This window comes from Hoplias malabaricus, chromosome 7, assembly GCF_029633855.1.
Source record: "Hoplias malabaricus isolate fHopMal1 chromosome 7, fHopMal1.hap1, whole genome shotgun sequence".
NCBI classification, from domain to species: Eukaryota; Metazoa; Chordata; class Actinopteri; order Characiformes; family Erythrinidae; genus Hoplias; species Hoplias malabaricus.
In genome coordinates, this window is record NC_089806.1 from 35,650,161 (window position 1) to 35,668,905 (window position 18,745).

Here is an 18,745-nt window from a genome sequence, read left to right on the forward strand (position 1 = left end):
GCACTCTGGCATGTGGTGTCAACATATAATAGTTTAGGGGTAAGTTGGAGTGGCATTTGTAATCCAGAACTATTATATCATCCAACATCAGTACCTGACCTCATGAACGTTAGAGGGCTGAATGCAATAATTTGGATTTCTAAAGAAAAAGAATGCAGGGAATTCAGCTTGCAAAGTTAGCCGTGAGTATTTCTAGTTAATATATTAGCAGTTCCAACACTGTGGTAGTGAGCACTTTTGTGCAAAGTAGCATCTATGCTTTAACAGAAAGGTGGGCCAGAGGCAGCTTTAGCAACTTCTTCCTCACTCTCAGACAGCTGGGGTCACCGTGACAAACTCAGACAGCCTCCTGTCAACACTTGAGGTGGCTGGAGAGTCCTAAGGAACTTAATCAGGCTGTTGGTTTTCTGAGAACCACCTTCTGTCAGAATGGATCAGACTAATTTACCTAAATCAAATCATTTAAAAAGATACTTTGGCAAATAAAATTTTACACATACAAATACATTGTTCCCTTATCCCAAATGTAGCCAAGATGTGTCTGGAGTTTGAAGTTAAGCTTTGAAACTAAAGAAGCTAACGAGTAATGTAAGTTAAATACATCATCAAATAACTTTGGGCAAACTCCATATTTAAGCCACACCATATTTCCTTGAAAAATGTAAAGGCAAGTAACATCAAACAGGCTTGCTCATATGGTTATTAATAATGGTCATTAAATACAGTACGTATACAAAACTTTGTGTTCTAACTGATTGCTACTACTATTTTAGCTAAGATGGATACTTGTTCATTGCCTACATAATTAGTAAGATATGTATTTATTTATTTATTGTGGTGCATTACAATATTTAGAAGTAAATTAGCTTCTATCCAATATGACAATTTCTTGTATTTAAGCACCATGAGAAGTCTGAATTCTACTAGAGGGCAGTGAAGATCCAGTTAATAATGTTTCAATAAAAGTTTATATGTATGATCCAAAGACAGAAGCATGGAAATACTACTGTAACCAACTAAAGGTCAACACACATGGGATAACAAGCTGTATGACATTCAGCAGAGAGAAAGTGCAGCTACATCACACAAAGTGTCATCGGAAAAAAAAAACATTAAAACATTATAACATTTTTTAATTTTTTTAACTTTTTTTTTGTTGATTGTTTGTTTTCAAATTTATTTCCACACAAATACTTTATTGGTATAAAATTGTCAATCATTATTCATTTATCAGGTTAGGTATTAGCTAACTAACTTTATAAACACACAGAGAGAAATAGGAAATGCTGTGACTAAACTTGTAACACTGGGCAAAGATGATTAATATATTTTCTTTCTTGGGTCTGGGTCTAATATTTCTAAATATTTCACAAAGTGAAAACTCCACTGACCAATATCTGCTTTTGGATTGTGATAGAAAAAGGAGCATCTGGAGGAAACCCATGCAGATACTGTAAGAACACAGTAAACTCCTCAAAGACAGTTACCTGAAGTGAGGATCACACCCAGATTCTAAAGCTGTATGAGAGTAAAACTACCTACAACACCACTGCAATGCCCTGGATCCAATGTAGTACAGTAAACCGTACGATGTATACGTTAAGTCTGTATAATTACGAGTCCTGTGAAACTCTTGTTTTGGGGGTATTATTTTTTGACAATATTGAATCATAGCCCTTCTTGGAATTGATGATAACCTACTTATGCACTTTTTCAGTCTAAAATGTAATAAATAAAGCATTTCTTATTCTGCATCATCCGTTTGAATTCTCAGAGTCTTAAATCTTATTGGCTTGCTGTCCACTGATGTCATTTTATGGGATTTGTATCTTTTGTGCAACATACTCAGGTTTTGCTACTAATATAAAAAATGTTGCTGATATTTAAAGGACAGAGGCATTTGCTGCGTTTCTAATGTGCTTATTTAAAGGTCTGCTCCCCAGACACAGATTTTAGTCTTGGACAGAATCAGTCTGCCAGTGTAGAACCTCCAGGCTTGATTTGGGTCCAGTTTACTGACCCTCACAGTCTGCTCTTTAATGACTACTCCATTCTGATTGGACAGTCCCTCAGAAACCCGGTGTACTCTTTTTAGGTTCACATGCTCAGCTCTCACTGTTTCCCCAGGCGCCAAGAAACTTGTGGAGACGCTCGGTAAATGTCATACACACACCGACACACACAGGCACACACGTACAGATGTGGACATGTGGCAGGAACTTGTACACCCCTAAAGGCTGCTGTTGGCGAGCTGTCGCCCTCATCAGCACATGAGCCACTGATGGAAAGTGAAGGGTCGGCTCCTTTCAAATTAGGATCAACAGCTGCACACCATTGGCTGAGACATTTAACTCCTTCCTATAATGAACCAATAGAATCTGTGTGTGTGTTAGATAGCTTACCGCGACCCTGAAGTGGATTATGTGGAAATGATAATGATGATGTAACTTTTATGTTAAATCTTTCTCCACTACATAGGTGTAAATGTATCTTCTCCAAAATTGTCTCTTTATTAGGTCCACTATTTCTCAGAAGAACAATTTGAACAATTTAGAGCATTTGATGAAAAAATTGGTAAAATTATCTGACGGTCAAAAATGCACATTTGCTTGTTAAATTTGTGCAATTTACATATCATTCTCTACACTGTCAGAAAAACTGTCACTACGGTGGTACCTTTTGCTGTCTTTATGGTGGTACCCTCAAGGGAATATATTCTGCAGATTTAGTTTGTAAATATTATTGTACTATTATATATACTTATTATATTATAATAGATTTTAAATTGTGTTGATTCCATATGCCCAATTACATCCATCTTCACGAAATTTTACAAATATTCCCCTCTCCTTCTAGAGAAGAGAATGTAATGCAACTTTAGGTAATTAAAACGGAACTTTAAAACCACTGTAGTACCTTTAAAAGGTACATTTACACTGTTTCTACTTTTAGTGACCAATATTGTACCTCTACAGTGCCTTTTTTTTTTCTGAGTGTGTAAGTCAAGTTAAACTGTGTTAAATATAAACATGTAACGGTTACCAGTTTCACAGTAAACCACTGTAAAATTCCTGAAGGCTATTATTACCATTTCAGTTACATTTCTAGACAGAATTCCAAGCTGCAGTGCTCTGTTCCACCTTAAATAACATTACAGTTATATCCAAGTGCCCCCCCCCCACCTTAAATTGTGAAGAACTTCTGAGATTCCTTCTACCTTAAGCAGAGCTTTGTAACATTCTGCCCCCAACATTAACTTAAATGCTGTAATTTTACATTCAAATGCATTCTCCTTTCATTCATTCATTCATTATCTGTAAGCGCTTATCCAGTTCAGGGTCATGGTGGGTCCAGAGCCTACCTGGAATCATTGGGCGCAAGCCGGGAATACACCCTGGAGGGGGCCCCAGTCCTTCACAGGGCAACACACACACACACATTCACTCACACTCACACCTACGGACACTTTTGAGTCGCCAATCCACCTACCAACGTGTGTTTTTGGACTGTGGGAGGAAACCGGAGCACCCGGAGGAAACCCACGCGGACACAGGGAGAACACACCACACTTCTCACAGACAGTCTCCCGGAGTGGGAATCAAACCCACAAACTCCAAGTCCCTAGAGCTGTGTGACTGTAACACTACCTGCTGTGCCACCGTGCCACCCGCATTCTCCTTTCTCTAGAAGCTATTTGAAATAAACATGACTTTTAAAAAGGGACCTCAATTTTGTTGAGGCCAAAAGTTATTTTCACAAAAACAACTAAATTGAGGATGAATATATTTTGACTAATTACCTGTTAAACAAACCTAATACGCTTATTTACTAGCTTAATCTCATATGATGACTTTACAGCTTTACATGAGGCAGAAGAAAATTCTGCAGTTATTTTCCATTAAGATCTATTTTAGTTTAAACTTTACAATGTATACAACTTTAAAGAGTCAATAATGCTGCTAGTTCTATTTGTGTTGTTCAAAATAAAAATTGCAGTTTATGCATCAGTACTTTCTGATACAAAAGTGATAATAAAGTGTAATACGTGTGATCATAATAAGTGTGATCATTTTGGTCTCTATAATCATACTATAATTTTCATACCGTTTCATGTCAAGTTAAATTGTATGTGTTTAAATTATAAACAATATATCTATATCTAATAAAATTTATTAGATATAAATATATCTAAGTATGGATATAATTCAGGGGTTCCCAAAGTCAGTCCTGTGATCATCATATATATAGCTGTGTTTTTTACCTAGTGAAAGTGTATATGCATGCTGGATTTCTCGCCTGGGTCTCAGACACAGGGTAAACAGACAGGTGCGTGTGGGGCTGTGCAGCAGAGCAAGCTGAGATACGCAGGGGCTCAGGTGTGAGAGCTGTGTCTCACTCTCTCACGCATGCACACACACACACACACATCTCACTCAGTCGGTGACCACACTTGGCCCTGCACCATCTGACCCTTTGTCTCAGGAGTGAACAGAAGGCAGCACCAGTGTCACATTTAGCAGATGCCACCAGGGTGTATTTATCTCCAACAACAAAACTCAGCACTACAGCTGCCTCACCTCTCCCTGTTGAACTTGAGCGAGTGAAGAATGGCCGGTCTCTTCTGACGCAGGTTCCATAGGTGAATGCTATCGTCAGCTAGAGCACTCACTAGCGCCCCCTGTTGAACAGACAGAGAAAGGAAGGGGGAGAGAAAGCATGTTTTATAACAAAACCCCCAGTATTATTTAAAAATAGTCTTAGACTGCATTGCAAAGCAAGAATAATCAATCTAATTATAGCTATATGTTGGTAATAAAAATAATAATATTACATACATAATACACAGTGAATAATGCAATATGTTTGTTGTCTCTAATATTCTTCTTTAGATGATAAAAATTACGTTCAAACAGTTAGCACTGTGCTTACTACAAGGTAAAATGTGATAACATTTTGTTACAGGTGAATGACATCATCGACTAGAGCACTCAATAGCACCCTCTGTGGAGCTGTGAAGGAGACTGGGCATTATCATGAAACAGCCATTAACGTCCTCTCAAACACAAACCTGAACCTTCAAGTGCCACATTGAGAAGGCAGCAACTCCATAAGTAGCCTCCTCATTAGAATGAGTTTTTGGCGGGTTTGAAATTCTAGAAGTAGTCGTGGGTGGTGGAAGTATGTGTGTGAGGGTGAAAGAATTGGAGTGAGAAGCAGAGAAATGGAGGAAGGATAGCATGAGTCTGCGTGGGTGAGAGACAGACAGACCAGAGAGAGAGAGAGAGAGAGAGAGAGAGAGAGAGAGAGAGAGAGAGAGACATAGAGAGACATAGAGAAGGAGAGAGAAAGAAGGGGGTGAAGTGTATGAAAGTGTGGGGAGCAGAATGCCAGGCTGAAATATCTTGTTTTCTCCCAAGGCATTGCTATATGCCACTGAAATAAACACACAGAGAAACAGAGAGAGGAAAAGAGAGATAGTGATAGAGAGAGAGAGAGAGAGAGAGAGAGAAAGCCTTTCTCATGGTAACAGCAGCTGAATTTAAAACAGATAAAGCCATTTTCTCCCAGGTGATGATGATGATTCACAGACTGTGTGTGTGTAGACACGCACACACACACACACACACACACACACACACAACTATGTACAGGAAGACAGATGTCCTAACACAAATGCAAAATGTCTATTAACAATATTACAATTAATCAGTGCATAACTTACAACATACTTATTAAAACTGTTTTACAAATACTTTTCATAAAATCTAATATCATGGTCACATGTAAGTGTAAAATCTGATAATAGGTTACAGTCCTAGATTATTCACATCCTGATTTTGGATTAATTCTGGCCTGTCTGAAGGATCTAAAAGGGGCCTGAGCATACCACAGCGGAGCAACAACACCTTTTGCTAATGTCACAGTAGATGGAGGTAAACTCTGCTTCTGTATTTGAATGGAAATATACATAAATATTTCTTAAACATGTATAAGAAGTGATAAAACATGATGGATGATAGAAAACCTGGGATAAAGCAACATAACAGACATCTTCAGCTAAAAAACGTATTGACAGAAAACGTCTAAACTCTAATACATTTTCATATCTCCTTGAATTCAGTTTTTTACCCTGTTAAAACTACAATGACTAGCATCCGGATACATCGATATTTGCAAAACCAGATACAGTTGTCATGACTGAAGTAAGCCTAGTTGGTTTTACTAAATTTGACATCCTTGCATGTGATGATTTGTCAGCTATTTTTAAATTACAAGCACACACCAATTGAATGACTTTAAGCAAGACGGCTAGAGTTTTCAGTACTTCTGAAAAGCCTATGTGATCTAATGTAATTAGATGGCATTGTAAAGTGCTGAGGTTTCTGAATGAACTGTATTATATCTACCACCATTTTGAAAAGCTGCAACAGCTGCTTCAAACATGCAGTGAAAACAGGGAGGAAGGATTCCTGATAGGAAGCATGATTATAGAACACTCTGTTTTACTGGTTTAAAGCATTTAGAGCGACTTTCATATTTGACAAAATGTCACCAAAGATATTGCATTTCACATTTAAAGTCAAAACTGACAAACAAGAAATACTAAAAACTGCCAAATAAATTAATAGACTAAATTAATGCATGAAGATTGAATTAAATTTTTCATCATATCAGTGTTAAGAACTCTACATTTTATCACAGAATATAAAAGGAAATAAGGCTCCCACACCACTGAAAATCTGATTTAATGCCTGTTGATCTGTGTGATTTTATGATATGAATAATGTGAACTAGCCAAGTACACTTGCACTGCATCTGAATGCTGTCTGCACACAAGGCCTAATCACCAGCCTACGTGTTTCATGTCCATTGTTCATTTATTCTGCAAAGAGTGAGTAACATAGAATAAACCGCTAAATAAATCAGAGCCTGTGTACATCTAGTTACCAAAGTTGGCCCTAGAGGAGAACTGCCCTGTATATTTTGGTATTGTCCCTGGATAGAGGCCAGGACAGAAAAACACTGACTTATTAGATACTAAACTTGGCAAGCCTGTGTGCTTCGCTGTAGCTGGTTGAGACACTCAGGAGCCCTTATTATATTCAAAGTGCTGTGTCACTACTGACAATATATATTTAAAGAAAAACCAAGGGTTTTTTAGGGAACACAGTATACCCATTGTGTTTTGGGACACTGTTGTGCTGCTGATTTCATTTTGCCCATTCAGTAAAATGCCAGCTCAATCTCATTTTACTTAATGGACAAAATCAGCCTCTGAGAACAATATAAATGATCATGGTACTAGGGGTGCAAATTCAGATTTTCATAATAAACAAAATAAACTAGTATCTGAGGTTTGTGAAAGAATATATACATACAAGTATATATTATTTGAGACTCCAACAATGAGGAATCACAAAGTGTGTAAGTAGAAAGCACACTAGCTTGTTTACAATGGGCAATGTTATTATGGCATGCATACCAAAAAAAGGACTAGCAGTAAAAATAATTACTTTGAAAACTGAGATGAAAGTTTTTAAATGAAAAAAAAATTTCGGGAGGTTTTATCTGTATATTTTGAACCGTTTTGAATATAAAGAAAACTAGTGACAGCTGTGTGCACAATTATACTGTTTGTGTTAACGTTGTAGTAGACAAATTAATTAAAAGATTTTTACAAACATCTGGACATGTGTTGCGTCAGGTTTCTAAAAAATATATTATTACAATATCCCCCAATCCATGTATTAGCAAGACACTGAGGCATACAAAGTTCTTAGTGTAAATGGTCCCTGTAGGCCCCTTTGAAAACAAGACTCATGAGAGGAAATGGTGTTGTAAGCTCCCTACATAGGAACTCTCAAGGGGCACTCAGGAGAATAAGTGGGTTCTTGACAACAAAGGCTGCAAGTGGACGGATCATCTCAACCCCTTGTGGGCTCACCCGGGATAATTTAAGCCGTCTCTCAGGATTCAGGGACATGGGTACTCAGTATTGAGGAAAGACAGCGAGACAGAGAGGGGAAAGAGGGACTAAATGAATAAGGAACACACTCACCTCATTGATGAGAAATTGTAGCTGAATGACGGCTGCTCCAGTCTCGTGCTGACAGTAACATTCCACACCGGGTCGACCAAATCTGTTGGGGATGGAGTCAAGGAATCAACTATTTCAGGGTGCGAAAGGGGCATGGTAACCCGACTGTGTGTGTGTGTGTGTGTGTGTGTGTGTGTGTGAGTGTGTGTGTGTGTGTGTGAGAGAGAGAGAGAGAGAGAGAGAGAGAGAGAGATTACTATAAGACAGTAATTCTCTCTAATGGAATCTTGTCAGAGTGTATAAGTGTGAAGCTAAAAGCATTTTCAAGCATTTGTCAGTCATCCTTCATGACCATTGGACCACCCACCAGCTAATTACTGTAGTCAGTCTTTCTCTGGCTCTTGGCAGTGAAACTCTCTCAGTGACAGTCAAAGCTCCACTCCAGGGACTGAGACTAGAAATAGAAGTGAAGTCCATCCCGCTCATGACACTGCAGACTTGAATTGGTTTTACATCCACTGTTCCTCGGATAGGTTCTGTTCCTTTGGTCAGGTTATGGAGTCGTATTGAATGTAGGCGACCTTGCCCAAATAAGGTTGAGTAGATTTTCTATGAAACTACATTCAACATTCAATTTTATTATTATTATTATTATTATTATCATTCATTCATTATCTGTAAGAGCTTGTCCAGTTCAGGGTCGTGGTGGGTCCAGAGCCTACCTGGAATCATTGGGCGCAAGGCGGGAATACACCCTGGAGGGGGCGCCAGTCCTTCACAGGGCATTATTATTATTATTATTATTATTGTATTATCTAGTTACATTTCTTGGAGGATGTTTCCCAATTCTTGCACTATATTACCAACATTGCAGTGAGGATTTGATTAAATTCTGTCAAATGCATTACTGAGGTCAGGAACTATTTTTGAATGATAAAATTGGGACCACAAACACCACTCCACCTCATCCACAATATATAGCATATAGGATATCACAGAGAATTATGAATTGCGTTAAAAATACTGTTCTGCCAGAACATAATAAATAAATTTTTCATTAGTTGAAAAGTTGAGTCAAAGGGCAGCACAGTGTTGCAACATCGAATGTCGATACCACACAGCTCAGGGGTCCTGGGGTTGTGGGTTCAATCATAAACTTGGGTTACTCTCTGTGGGACATTGGGTGTGTTCTGCCTGTGTATGAGTCTCCTACAGGTTCTCCAGTTCCTCCTACAGTGCAAAAACACATGCTGGTAAGTGTGTGAGTGACTGTGTGAGTGTGTGATGCCCTGTGATGGACTAACTCTCTGTCCAGGGCAATAATAATTATATTCAGAACTGCCATATTTTCTAATACTTCAAGTTACCAAACCTTAGTAATACTAAAAACAGTTTTGTAAAAATGTTTACAAGTGTTGTGAAATGTTATGATCACACATGCCATTTTTACATGAGTAATCTAAAACAGACAAAAGGATTTTGATTCATTTTAAATGAAAAACAAAATGGACAAAAATCTATGCGACTATCTAAAATGGCTGCTGCTACTTTTTTTACCTGTGTGACAAACTTTATTGTAATTTCTACACGGATAATGCAAATTCTTTAACATCTTTTAATTCACAGAGTCTGTTGGTTGAAATATCATTAAAACATTCATTTATTCATTCATTGTCTGAAACTGCTTATCCAGTTCAGGGTCGCGGTGGGTCCGGTGTCTACCCAGAATCACTGAGCGCAAGGCGGGAACACACCCTGGAGGGGGCGCCAGTCCTTCGCAGGGTGACACACACTCACAGACTCGCACCTATGGACACTTTTGAGTCGCCAATCCACCTACCAACATGTGTTTTTGGATTGTGGGAAGAAACCGGAGCACCCGGAGGAAACCCACTCAGACACAGGGAGAACACAGTCCTCACAGATCACTAAAACGAAAACAGATAACTGCAAATAGCATATGCTTTTTATTAACCTATGTGAACTTCTAATGATAGCTCAAATGGTACATAGTTAAATGACTGCCTTGTTCAGACAACTATGGTAGAAGTGAACTGCTCCAAATCTTCCAAATAAAGGTGCACTGAATGAAACACATCTGAATAACTAAGTCCATGGCTGTGTTTGGCTGACTGCAGCAAGTGTTAAATAAGATGAAGTGTTCTCCAGACCACAGTGCTCTGCAGGTCCCATGAAGGGAATACATGAGGTAACCACACTTCATCATTAGCGTTTAATTATTATAGTCCATTTAGAAAGGAAGGACATAAGGACGGAAGCACTTAATGACTGATGTAATCATCTTCCACTGAAGCATAATCTCCATGACATATATATATACACATATAAATATACTTCATTCCTTATGAAAATCTGTAGTATGCATACGAGGGCCTTCAATAACAAGCCTGAAAGACTACAAAGAGCAACATTTCTAATCTTAACGCAAATCATAATGAATCCTCTAAATATTTTGCAATAGCTGCAGAGCTTGTTTGCAGGATTCTGGCTGAACTGCAGGAGCCTAGCACTAAACTAATGATAAGTTCCCCAGGAGATGGCTCCTGCCACACACTCAGGATTTCTATATTCACATGGCAGTGGAAAAGGAGGGGGGAGGGGGGATCGGGGGCCAGTTGGAAATCTAAGAAAAGCAAGGTGGAACTGAAATGGTCAGAAACGGTAGTCAGAAGCACAGAATAACAAAAAAAAAAGGTGAAGATGTATCTTGTCCTTTTTCACCTTATGTGAATGAATACTGAGAGCATGCACTTCCACCAGGGAGCTCAAAAGTGGACGGAAAATTGCCTGTCGGCAGTTTCTTAGAAGGAAAAATGCAGAGAGCAGAGGGCAGAAAGCATGTCGGAGGGTAAAATAACAACATTTTCCATGATCAAAATGAGTGAAGGAAAGAGAAATCATTTATGCTGAGCCCACTACATTAGCTTTAATCTACAGAGATTAATAAAACATACTGAATCAAAGGCATTGACATTAGAGAAGAGTAACCAACTCACAAAACATATTAAAATAAACAGGCAAGTCATTAAGAACAAGTTCTTTTTTTACAGTGGCAGCCTAGAAAGCAGCAGATGCCACTCGAGGGAAAGGGAAATATAAAAAAGGGAGGAGGTACACAAAGCTAGAGTAATCTGAGTATTGATGTTACATTGCATAAAAAAATCAATTCACATTTTCATATTTGAATATTGCTAGATTTTAATAATGTATCAATGCATCTGCACCAAAAGCTCCAACACACCAGCTTCCAATGACCTTGATGTTTAACCTTCAGCAGTCTTGCACATATACAGTGGCACATCCCATTCATACTCCATCATACCGGCAGCTGAATGCTTTACAGAAGAGACACGACACACTGGAGGTCCCAACATATCATGAGGTTTCACACACCAGCACACACATGGATACACTCTAATGTACACACATTAATCTGCCTAATGCCCATCATGTCATGGGAAAATGAAACAGAGTATACTTGCCAACACTGAGGGAGCTAACAAAAGCAAAAAGATTACATGTAAACATAACACAGAGTAAGGGGATTATTCAGAAAAGAACATTGAAATGAAGGGAGCCCACTGATTATACTCCCATGTTCATATTTTTAATAAAAGGAAAATCCAAAATCCAAAATAAAGTGTAACCTTGTTAACCTGTGTAAATCAAGTCCAGCGATGGACTGGCTATTGTACTTCGTTATTACTGCAGAAACAAAAATCGAGGGCTGGAGTAGTAAATTGAATTTTTACTTCTACAATGATAATACAGGTGTCCTATTCAATTATTGAGGCATTTTTAATTAAGACATATAACCACTTACACTGACAATATTAATGGCCAATTTATTCTATATTTCTAGAATCCTTGAACATACCAAAGATTTTGTTCTGAACAAAAATATACTCATTCATTCATTCATTCATTATCTGTAACCCTTATCCAATTCAGGGTCACAGGGGTCCAGAGCCTACCTGGAATCATTGGGCGCAAGGCGGGAATACACCCTGGAGGGGGCGCCAGTCCTTCACAGAGCAACACACACACACATTCGCTCACACACTGACAATTCTGAGTCTCCAATCCACCTACCAACGTGTGCTTTTGGACTGTGGGAGGAAACAGGAGCACCCGGACATTTATTGTCTGTAACCGCATATCCTGTTCAGGGTCGCGGTGGAACCGGCACCTACCCGGAATCACCAGTCCTTCAAAAGATGACACACACTCACACAGTCACACCTATGGACACTTCTGAGTCGCCAATCCACCTACCAATGTGTGTTTTTGGACTGTGGGAAAAAACCGGAGCACCTGGAGGAAACCCACGCAGACACAGGGAGAACACACCAAACTCCTTACAGACAGTCACCCGGAGCGGGACTTGGAGGTCCCTGGAGCTGTGTGACTGCTACACTACCTGCTGGCTTTAAGACACACTTTTATACCTTATACCATCTTTTTGCCAGTAAAATAGAATATCTAAATATCCTTTGAAGGTGCTCTGTGGTATTTGGCACCAAAATGTAGCAGCAGATCTTTTAAGTCCCCACAACAGATTGGGTTATTTGTTTCAGTGTATTCCATGTCACAGGGATTGAGATCTGAGGATCTGGAGGCTAGGACAACACCTTAAACTGTTATGTTTCTCAACTAATTTCTCTAGTATCAATCTCATGAAGGACTGTAATCTTGTCCAGCAGCGTTTAGATACATAGCACATATCAAACTGAAGAGAGAAAGAAACCTACTCAGACACATGGAGAACACATCAAAGATTAGTTGCGTGAAACTGTCCACAGGTGTGAGTGTGAGTGGCTGTGTGATGCTCTGATGAATTGGCACCCTGTCAAGTATGTGTTCCTGCCTGAATGTGTACAGAAAATTAATGAATGAATATTCTAGAACAGGTGAAGGCTGATGTCACAGGAACATAGAGGTGGGACTGAGTGGCTATTTTGTCTCTGTTCTGTTTCTTTACTGAAATGTCTGACCAGTGCTGAAGCTTGACAAGGCCTGCTTCTCACCCTCTCCCTGTCAAAAACTCCCAGTCTCCAATAATGGACAGATTGTCCAGAGGGAAGAAAAGAAGAGAGAGAGAGAGTGTGAAAGCAAGAGAGGAAGAGAGAGAGGGAAAAAAAAAGATGAAAGGCGGGAAGGGGCGAAAGCAAAACTGGGCCATCTCCTCCGCCTGTCACGTAAGATGAAAGTTTGAGGAGTGGTATGAAGCACAGTAAAGACATACAACTTAGTCTTGGTGACTCTCTCTCTCTCTCTCTCTCTCTCTCTCTCTCTCTCTCTCTCTCTCTCTCTCTCTCTCTCTCTCTCTCTCTCTCTCTCTCTCTCTAAGTGGCCCCAATGATACAACGGGTCTGTCACAGTAAAGGACCTTGAGGTTCCAAGACGAATTGCACAGCCATTAAAAAGCCAAAGGAACACACACATTTAAGAGTCTTGTGTTTTTACAAGTGGTTTAAACGGCGTGAAAATGTCTCGACCTCCATTATGGGAAAGGGAAAAGTGCAGCAAATGCATTAAGTGTGTCGCACAGTTGGTGAGGGTGAGATTTAAGCCAAGCCTTCCTTCAAATCCATGTGCTTCAACATCAGGATTTTAGTGTCTGTGTGTATGTGTATTTTTATATGCCTATGTGTGTCACACTCCTAAAGTCATAGCTGCATCAAAAAACATTACATTTCAATACGACAGGACCTAAGTAAAAAGACTCTGACATAAAGAGAGCGAAAAGATGAGTTAAAGTGAGACTAGAAAAAAGAAAGCAGCCAAAGGGCTGACTATAGTGACAATTATTTTAGTCTGACGTCAGGCGTGTCCAGTCATATATAACCCTGTCAGGGAGAAGGCAAAATGCATAGGCACAGACATATATACACACACATTGAGCTGTCACAAGCAGTGTTTCCATATAAAGCCACGGCGATGCTGTTATTTCTCATACTTATGTGTGTATGTATTTCTGTATGCACTTTCTCACGCTCTCCCACACACACACACACACTCTCTCTCACACTTATGCACCAGTATACATGCTCTTGGGAATGATTAATTTGTCTAATTCGCTTTCTAAATAAATAAACTCTAGAGACACCTTTGATTTATTAGGGGGCCAAACAATTACAGCTGCATGCAGTGTGGCTGTCGCTGCAATAAACCGCCTTCACCTTGAGTACGCTTCAATGCGCACACTTCCAAACCAGCCACTCTGCAAATACAGTCAGCACACAGCATGTTTCACTAAAGCTTACAGTACAGGAGACCTATCAGCAAAAGCTAAATCTGAGAACTATAAAGTTTGATCTTAGACGGCAAATATCCAGATTTATTCCCATAATGAATTCCCACATTTCCACAGTAGACAAGTTGGTCAACACTCATTTGTGTTTTCCTTAATCTTGTAACACTGAATGAAGGGACTGGCTAAATTAAAGGTGCAGCAGCTAATAATATGAAGGGTTGAAGAGCACTATAGAAAAGTCATGTGACGGCGTTATAAGTTCAACAGTTTTAGGAGGGGGGTTGAGATAGTTGCTAACATTGTGAGAGAAAACAAATTGATATTGTGTGAGCGGAAGCCTAATCTTTAAAAAAAAACATAATAAAAGCATATTTCAATGAATGTCATCTTCAATTTGGCCAATGAGTGCAATGTCCCATGTTTCAAACAAAGGCATAAATATGAAACATGTTTCTTACCGATCATACTAAAAGCTAAAGTAGTAAGCTTTTAAACCAGAGAACCCAGATGAAACACATGCAAACAGACAGTGAACATACCAAATCGCTCATAGGCAGTGCCCCACACAACCCTAGGACCCTGGAGCTGTGTGACACCGACTCACTCTGTAAACAAAACCCATAATTCCATGAAATGGTGCAATGAGACAATGGCAGGGCTCTTTTGCCTAAACACATTATATGCACCTCTGTTGCATTTCTGGTGAATCCACACTGAATCTAAGCTAATATATCATTACAGTAACTGTTTAATTCATTGAAATACAGTGTGACTCCATGTACATGCAAAACCTTGGGTGCCTTGTTCAACGTATGTTGTATTGTTTGGAGTGAAAGTAAATCCACATCCTCCACAGAGACCACGCGTCTGCATTTCCTGAAAATATAATTGGTGTTTATTTGCAGAAATTAACACAGTGGCAAGATTAATAAAACATAAAAAATGGCCCGTGTCAAAGCCACGTTAAATATGTTCACCTCAACAAATAAACGATATTGCCTCTAGAGAATATGTTAACTTTTCAAACTTTTGCATTTGACTGTAAGTTTTTGCAATTTCTGTCCCCCAAAAAAATTTAACTCAGAATCTAACTGGCTTCTTTTAGCTCCCTAGCTGACACCTCATACTCACCCACCTACAGCCTAGTATTGATGCTGTCACCAGCCATAACTCCTGAGACGTTAAGATCAGCCTATAAGGTGAGGTGTCGAGGCGTCTCCATGATGTGACATCAGGCTTGAGAGACAATAAAATCTACAGTGCCTCTCACACCATTAATATCACCCCTCCCCACTACCACCACTCTGCAAGCTGGGCGTGATTGGTTCCTGGAGTGGTTCCAGGGCTAGCTGCAGTAGAGAGTATTAATGACCCCGCATCTCACTATCTGAGTCTAAATTTAGCTCTAACCATTCACCACTCAGCCATGGAGAGATGGGGAAGACCTTCCACCGCAGAGGAGATTAAACGATATATACTGTGTTAAAAATGCTCTGATACAAAATGGAGCAACAAAGACTGAGACTGGGGTTGAGGAAAACAAAGACTCAGCAGATTTTCTAATAGCCAGAAGCTTCAAGAGAAAATAGCCAACGCAGATTAAGGCCATGATTCTGCTTAGCTATTTTCCCTTGAGGGACTTTTTGAACCCATCCTCATGACAAGAAAATGTCACATCCTTTTAATTGTAGAAGTCACTAAGGATAAATTAGCTATGACAAATGTGAAGCACAGCATAGATCCAGCATAGCACATGGTCAGGTAAAAATCCACAGCTAAAGCAACAACCTTGAAAAAAATATATCCTTTCTTTCAAGCTATGCTACAAAAGTAGGTTATAAGTTTTACCTCATTTCATGCCTCATGAACAGTCATACATAAAAAAGTTAAAAGGACTCTGGTATGCACTTCGGTAGCTGCTTTTCTGTAAAGCCTGACAGCATACTTAAGCTATGCAGTTCTTTATTCTCTCACACGGAGTAAAACCTTAAATGCCTCCTTATTGAATCTCTAAGATCAAATGTACCCAGTGTTTATATCAAATAGAAAGCAAGCGAGAAACAATCGATAGGAGTGAGTGAGCGAGGGAATGAAGGCGGACACCAGCGAAACGGGATACCTTGTAGCCCATGGGGTTGGGAGAGTGAGTATACAATAAACTGTTATGAATAGTATATCAATAATAGCATTTAAAAACAGTTAGGGACGGCATACAGAGCTATGCTGTTTTGCTACTGGGATTAGCAGAGTAGTATCAATTAGGTTTAAATATCACATATATTTTATGTAGTGATTTGCATTTAAAGGAGCAACCTTTTAACATTAAAGAGAGGGAATTAGGGCTGGATGATATTGCCAACAATTATATCACAATATATTTCTTAATAAAGGTCGATAGGATTATTCTGATATTGATATGAACAGTGTAATATCCACTGAATAACTTTCAAGAATAAACATCAAACATAAACCTTTTGGCTTTGTCAATATTAATATTTTTAAACGTTGTGAAATATTGAAAATATGTTTAAAAATCATATAATTGTTATTGAAACATTTTATATTGCAATATATATTGATATTGGATTATTGTCTAGTCCTAGATGGAATAATAACACTTTCAACAATATCAGCTGATACTGATGTCATTTCTACAGATCATGGACAATGGAATTTCATGAAAAAATATATATAATATGCTTTTAGAATAAAACCTAAGATAATATGCAGAATTTAACTAGTCTTTAAAAAAAGCACCCTAGGATGTTTATTTACAGGTGTAAAGCTTCTTGACAATATGGACTATGACAATATGGACTACATTATCCATTATAATGTGTGCGAATGACAACAAAACTTTGCATCTATATACATCAAGACATTCAGTCACATTTTCCTAGAGCATGTAGTTATGAAATACATATTCATGAGCTCCAGACTCTCTTTGAATGTAATGTAAAGAGGAGTGGGAAGTGGATTTTGTTTGGAGACATGACAAGAGAAAGAGAGGAGGATAAAAGCAAATATGGAAAGATTGAAATCAGAACTGAGAAGAGAGAGAGAGAGAGAGAGAGAGAGAGAGAGAGAGAGAGAGAGAGACCCAGTGTAACATTAACCAAATCGAACAGCATTTTCTCCTGTATCATGAATAATGGATGTGGCTAACTGGGAGCTAGCATATGCATTTAGCTGTGTTAATATTTTACACTAAAAATGCTCTAGAATAGCCATTATTATCCAGGTCTTACAAGCCTGGGAGGCATTTTTGACCATAGTCATCATCTCAACACCTTACCACCAATTACAGTATCACCAATCCCTTAAGCACCTAGGCTCACATTGGTGGTGCGTTACATGACACAAGTACAATAAAATATGGGTTTCACCCCAGGCCAATAGTTTACATAAAGTATTAGCTTGGGCCAAGCTCTAGTCTGTTTTGTTAATGTGTGATTTATGTTGCAGACACTGCACACTATATATATATATATATATATATATATATATATATATATATATATATATATATATATATATATATATATATATATATATATATATATATATATATCTCACTCACTCACTCACTCACTCACTCACTCACTCACTCACTCACTCACTCACTCACTCACTCACATAACAGCAGTTGCATTTGGAATATCACCAGAGTTTGAGATGTGGGTGAAAGTGCCCCTGAATGAAACCATGGATGATAAGAATGAGGCTTTGGGTTGATGGAAAAGTCATGGAGGATCTTCCCACTCGCTTGTTAAGCTTACATAAAGTGTTTTAAGCATTTATTCAAGTAGGAGCAGTAGCAAGAGAAATCTCTGCATAGTGAATACAGCTCTCTGCCATTTCCGGTCCCAAATACAGGTTTTATACTCACACATCTCTCATACATGCACAAACACACACTCTCCAAACTCTCAACTTTCAAAAAAGCAATGGTGAAAATTACTTATGAAATAGTCCTTGTGTTTCTCAAAGAGAGATTGATCTAGTGAGAAAAAACCTACCTGATGTAATTCACTGGCAACTTGTATATCTCATCCAACTGCAAAATGAACTGCTCCATATCTTACCTGTCCAAGGGCACCTCGCACATGTAAACAAACTCACACACATACATACACTTACAGTGGAGCAATTCCCAAAGCAGAGTGCTGATAAGGCAGCTGTTAATAGGATGCATATAGGCATACAGAGAGAAAAAGAGAAAAAGATGAGGAAAGCAATGGAGAAAATAGCGAGGAATGAAAGAGAGGAGGTAAACAGGAAAGGGAAAGCAGTAAAAGCCAGAGAACATGAAAAAAAACAAGCAGGCTAATGAAGAAGGCAAGAGCAAAAGAAGACAAAAATGAGAGAAAATGGATCTTTGCTCTTTTTTTGGAATAAGAGTGTTTTATTTTGTATGTGAACACTACTAA

At 38.7% G+C, this 18,745-nt stretch overlaps 1 protein-coding gene across 2 annotated transcripts in view; it reads right to left on the reverse strand.

Annotated features, from left to right (window-relative positions):
* Positions 1 to 18,745, reverse strand: part of stxbp5a (syntaxin binding protein 5a (tomosyn)) — a 99,546-nt gene that overhangs the window by 59,327 nt on the left and 21,474 nt on the right. For both annotated transcript variants that reach the window (XM_066676564.1, XM_066676563.1), the window contains exons 3-4: positions 8,060 to 8,141; positions 4,578 to 4,678 (exon numbers count right to left, since the gene is read on the reverse strand). In XM_066676564.1, coding sequence (XP_066532661.1) covers positions 4,578 to 4,678; positions 8,060 to 8,141 — 183 coding nt within the window. The remainder of the gene's footprint in view (positions 1 to 4,577; positions 4,679 to 8,059; positions 8,142 to 18,745) is intronic.